At 45.9% G+C, this 6000-nt stretch overlaps 1 protein-coding gene across 1 annotated transcript in view; it reads left to right on the top strand.

Annotated features, from left to right (window-relative positions):
• The window catches only part of Dnah2 (dynein axonemal heavy chain 2), a 111525-nt gene that overhangs the window by 4672 nt on the left and 100853 nt on the right, over window positions 1-6000 (top strand). Inside the window, exon 3 of the mRNA XM_040748946.1 lies at window positions 4483-4538. Coding sequence (XP_040604880.1) covers window positions 4483-4538 — 56 coding nt within the window. The remainder of the gene's footprint in view (window positions 1-4482; window positions 4539-6000) is intronic.

Below are 6000 nucleotides of genomic sequence, written 5' to 3'. Positions count from 1 at the left end.
GAATTTGATAACATTGGGTGTGTTGCTCACTTTTTTTCTTCTTCTCCTTCTATCATTATTATTTTTGTATTTTTTGATTTTCTTTTTTTTTTGTATTTTTTGATTTTCTGAGATAATGTTTCTCTATTATCAGTCCTGGCTGTCCTAGCCTAGCCTCGAACTCACAAAGATCTGCCTGCCTCTGCCTCCCGCGTGCTGGGATTAAAGGCGTGTCCCACTGCTGTCTGACTATTATTATTATTATTATTTTAGATAAGTTCTCTCCTAGGGATCCTTTCCTCTCTGCTTTCTCAGCAGTGGGATTGGAAGTGTTGGAGGAAGCCAGCAGCTGACCCCTGTGAAAGGCAGCAGCTGACCCTACAAGTCCTCTGACCGTCACATGCACACCGTGGCGCCCTTGTCCCGCCCCCACCCCTACACAAATAATGTTTTTTTAAAAAAAAACTTAAGCTGGGCGTTGGTGGCGCACGCCTTTAATCCCAGCACTCGGGAGGCAGAGGCGGGCGGATCTCTGTGAGTTCGAGACCAGCCTGGTCTACAGAGCGAATTCCAGGACAGCCTCCAAAGCCACAGAGAAACCCTGTCTCGAAAAAAAACCAAAAAAAAAACAAAACAAAACAAAACAAAACCAAAAACAAAAAACTTCAAATCTCTGACTTGCAAATTCCCAACCCTGTAAAGTCTGGCATCTAAACTTATTTGGTGGTGAAACCTAACCTAGACTGACACAAAGGTATTTATGATCTGTTTAAGCCACTTAGTATAGATATTCATGTATTTTACTGCAGAATTACAGTAATAAAAATCGGTTGTTAAATATTGTTCTGGAGCTCCCTGGAATGGGAGTCAGGGATTTCATACCAAATGGTGTTACATTACTTTTATTTGTTTTTTGAGACAGGATCTCATGTGGGCCAATTTGACCTTCAACCTCCTGTGTAGCTAAAGCTGACCTTCAACTTCTGATCCCCCTGCCTCCACCTTCTGAATGCTGGGATACAGGCATGTGCCAACTGGAGATTAAACCCAGACTTAATGCATGGGAGGCAGACCCTTTACCAATTAAGCTGCATGGTTACCAGCCCCAACCCCTACATTTCATACTATGTTACAATTTAACTTTTTTGTTTTTGGAGACAGGATTTGTCTGTGTAACAGCTTTGGCTGTCCTGGGACTCACTTTGCAGACCAGGCTGTCCTTGAACTGACAGATCCGCCTACCTCTGCCTCTCAAGTGCTGGGACTAAAGATGTGTGCCACCACCACCTAGCAACGTTATGATTATTGTTGTTGTTGTTATTTATTGTCTGTATGTGTGCCTGTGTGTCTGCGTGGGTCATGTATACACAGCTGCTCTCTCCTCCAGTGTGGGCTCCTGGGATTGAACCCAGGTTGTTAGGCTGGATCAGTAAGTGCTTTTAGCTGCTGGGTTATCTTGCCAGCATCAGCGTTTTCTTTAAGATTTATTTTATTTTTAATGGCTTATATGTATATGTGCGTGTGTCTGAGTGTGGGTATTGTTCATGTGCATGCGTGTCCCCGAGGAGACCTGAGGCACAGAAAGTCCCTGAAGTGGGCTTGCAGGCAGCTGGGAGCCATCTGACATGGGTGCTGGACATCAAACTCTGCAAGAGCAGTACGTTTATTTATTTATTTATTTATTTATTTATTTATTTATTTATATAGATATTTTGAGGCTAGGTCTCACTGTGTGGCCCTGGCTGGTTTGGGTCTCACTATATAGACCAGGCTGGCCTTGAACCCATAGAAACTTACCTGTCCCTGCCTCCTGAGTGCTATTTTAAGATGATCTTGTGTAGATCAGGCTGGCCTTGAACTATTTTCCTACCTCTGCTTTCTCTTCTCTGGGACTACGTAAATATGTACACCACCATTCCTGGATTTCAAACAGCCATTTTAAAAATCAAACACGTTAATACAACACAAGCCAAAGACACCCTAATTTGATGCTTACATGCTGAGGACCGATGCCAGGAAAATATTAAGGGCTTTGTTTTCCATAATTAAACCATTGTGTTTTTACGAGAACAGAAAACTTGGTATGTAGAGTAAAAACCCTGGAGTTCATAACACACAATAGTCTCCAATCTGAGCTGAGGTGTCTCATGCAGGGTTTGTTGGCAGTGTGTTGGTGGTGCGTGCAGCGTGGTTTTGTGTGTGTGTGTGTGTGTGAGACGTGTTTCGTATCAAGGCTGCAGTGAATTGCAGGATACAGTACAGGAGGTGGGTGACAGCTGCCAGATACACCTAGGGTTCATTATGTGTTTGATTTTCTTATTTTTTTAAAAAAGAACTTATTGTATTATATTGTCATTTATTCATTCTCTTTGTGTGCACGTGGTGTACGTGTCCCACCGAGCTTGAGTGAGGTCAGAGAAGAGCTTGTTGGAGTCAGTTCGCTCCTTCCACCGCGTGGGGCCCAGAGATCAAGCTCAGAGCACCAGGCTGGTAGCTTGTGTCTGCTCCCACTGAGCCCTCCTGTTGGCCTTTTAGATTAGTTCTGATCAGAAACGTCTTACTGCTGCCCCGTGTTCTGCTGTGCAGCCCCATGTGGGGTGCAACCCAGGGTCAAAGAGCTGGACCCTAAAGCGTACCACCCACTGGTTTTTGACACATTTAAAAACTGTACAACCATCAATACTACCCAGTTTAGAACATTTCCATCCTCCCAAAAGAAAGCCACTTTAAGCACCTTGACAAATTGGTGCCAGATGACGCCTGAATCTTTACTTCTTTTTTTCTTCCTTCCAGTGTATGTGTGTGTTTGTGCACATGCATTTGTGTATGTGTATTTAATGTGTGTGCATATGTATTTAATGTGTGTGCATATGTATGCATTTATTTATTTATATGCATATATGTATGTGTCTTAGTTTGACTTTTATGGCTGTGATTAAACATTGACCAAACCCAACCTAGGGAGGGAAGGGACCACTGGGCTTACATGTCCTGATCAAGATCCATCATTGAGAGAAGCCATGCAGGAACTCAAGCAGGGCGGAAACCTGGAGGCAGGAACCAGAGCGTAGACCACGGAGGGATGACTTTAGATTTATCTTCTAATGTGTATGGAGGTTTTTCTTGCATGTATGTCTGTGCACTACACAGGGGTCAGAAGAAAGTGTCACCCTGGAACTAGAGTTACGAATGAGTGTTAGCCAAAATGTGGGTGCTGGAAATCAAAGCCAATGCTATTTTTTGTTTTGGTTTTTCGAGACAGGGTTTCTCTGTATTGTTTTGGAGGCTGTCCTGGAACTCGATCTGTAGACCAGGCTGGCCTCGAACTCACAGAGATCCGCCTGCCTCTGCCTCCTGAGTGCTGGGATTAAAGGCATGCGCCACCAACGCCCGGCCCAGCCAATGCTCTTAATGCTGAACCATCTCTCTAGCCATCTGGTTTGCTTTTTTTTTTTTTTTATTGTGCAACCAGAAGCACCTGCCCAGGCATGGCCACACACAGTGTGCTAACGCTCCCAGCATCAATTATTAATGAAGAAAATTCCCCCCCAGACTTGCATACAGGCCAGTTTGATGGAGGCATTTTCCCAGTTGAGATTCCCTCTCTTCACGTGACTCTTGCTTGTGTCAAGTTGGCAACAACAACAGCAAAACTCTAACCAATGCAGCATGTGTGTGCACGTATGTGTCTGTGCATGTGTGTGGTGTGCAGGCATTTGGGTGTGTGAATGGATACATGCCACAGTGTGCTATGGGGGTCAGAGGACACCCTCGTGTGCCTGTCCTTGTCTTCCACCTTGTTTGAGACAAGGTCTCGTTGTTGTTTTTCTGCTGCACACACTAGCCTAACTGGTCCACCAGCCTCTGGGATGTTCCTGTCTGTGTCCCATTTCCCTGTGAAAAAGCTGGGATTGCAGAAGCTTGGACTACTGTGTTCTGGTTCTCAAGATTCATGTTGAGGTCCTGGTGCCGGCATGACAGACACACGCTGTGCCGTCTCCTCAGCTCTGCCCTTAATTATGTTTTGAGACAAGGCCTCACCCAGTGGTTAAGTCTGTGCCATCCTCCTGACTCTGTCTCCCGAGGGCTGGGTTACATGACCCACTGTGCCCTGCTACTGGTTTATTTGTAGTCCACATTTGCTCAGAACTCAGGGCAGTCCTCCTCTTACCAGCACGAGTCACCACATCTGGCTGAAATGACTAAGTCATGGGTTCATTCATTCTTTTTTTGTTTTTGTTTTTGTTTTTGTTTTTGTTTTTTGGTTTTTCGAGACAGGGTTTCTCTGTATTGTTTTGGAACCTCTCCTGGAACTCGCTCTGTAGACCAGGCTGGCCTCAAACTCACAGAGATCCACCTGCCTCTGCCTCGAGTGCTGGGATCAAAAGTGTGCGCCACCCCTGCCTGGCTGCTCTGAAGCCTTTTGGGGACTATCTAGAAGTGGGATTTCTGGGTGATATGGTTCCTATGTGTGACATCACTTTTGTATCTTCATTCCCCCAGAGCTAGTACTAGAGGAACCTGAAGTACGTAAAGAATTGGATACTTCGATGGATGTGGTAGGTTTGCGTCTCTCTCCCAAGGATCATAATTCTCCCAATAACGGAGGAATCGAAGCCTCAGGGGTGGAACAGTGTTTGAGGAATTCTTTCTAGTTCGTCACATCCTCGCACTTCCCTCACAGGCGACCCGCTCGTCACAAAGCCAGTTCATGAGTAGAGAACTAGATGATCTGAGACCACTTCTTCAGGACAAGGCTTTGAGGCAGAAACTGGTCTCTTAGCTGATCTCTCTTGTTCCCCCCACTGGGTCAACCCTGGATATCTAAAGAACTTGAACAGGCGGGTAGAGATTGTCCTACTTGGCTAGTAATTTCTAAGACATTCTCTTCCCTGATCTTCTGCAATTTCTTTTGACTGAGGAGTTGATAGAGTCTGCCCTAATCACCATGAGAAATGGGCATTAAACGGTATCTTTTCTTCTAAGCAGAACATAGCCTTGTCTGCAGTTACATAGATGAGATGAATAGCGTGGCAACCTTACATTGTTTTAAAAGGGAAAGAGGGAGAAATAACTATCCACTGAAAAGCTTGGTGCCAGCTGAGGTGGCACACATTTGCAGTCGATGCCCTTGGGAGGATTATATGGATAAAACCAGCCCGGACTATACATCCAGATTCTGTTTCAAACAACCAAAAAAACCAAAAGAAAAACCAACAGATAAAGAGAAGCTAAATAGCAGTAATGCACAAATCCAGCCAATTATATCCCCTTCCTCACCAGTGCTTGGACCCAAACCCAGGCTGTACAGGGGCATTGTACCTTGCCTTCTGATTTTTTTGGTTGTTTGTTTGAAACAGTCTGTAGTCTAGGCTAGCCTCAAACTCACTAAATAGTTCCAGCTAATCTCACACTTGCTATCTTCTTGCCGGGTTCCCAAGGATGACGAGTGTGCCCACACCCAAGGTCTAGGATGACAAGTGTGCCCACACCCAAGGTCTAGGATGACAAGTGTGCTCACACCCAAGGTCTAGGATGACAAGTGTGCCCACACCCAAGGTCTAGGATGACGAGTGTGCTCACACCCAAGGTCTAGGATGACGAGTGTGCCCACACCCAAGGTCTAGGATGACGAGTGTGCCCACACCCAAGGTCTAGGATGACGAGTGTGCCCACACCCAAGGTCTAGGATGACACGTGTGCTCACACCCAAGGTCTAGGATGACACGTGTGCTCACACCCAAGGTCTAGGATGACGAGTGTGCTTACACTCAAGGTCTAGGATGACGAGTGTGCCCACACCCAAGGTCTAGGATGACGAGTGTGCCCACACCCAAGGTCTAGGATGACAAGTGTGCCCACACCCAAGGTCTAGGATGACGAGTGTGCCCACACCCAAGGTCTAGGATGACAAGTGTGCTTACACTCAAGGTCTAGGATGACAAGTGTGCTTACACCCAAGGTCTAGGATGACAAGTGTGCTCACACCCAAGGTCTAGGATGACGAGTGTGCTTACACTC

This window comes from Mesocricetus auratus, unplaced genomic scaffold (genome assembly GCF_017639785.1).
Source record: "Mesocricetus auratus isolate SY011 unplaced genomic scaffold, BCM_Maur_2.0 Super-Scaffold_100007, whole genome shotgun sequence".
Classification (NCBI taxonomy): Eukaryota; Metazoa; Chordata; class Mammalia; order Rodentia; family Cricetidae; genus Mesocricetus; species Mesocricetus auratus.
The sequence above is the reverse complement of the archived record's forward strand: the minus strand, read 5'-3'. Positions and strand labels throughout refer to the sequence as shown.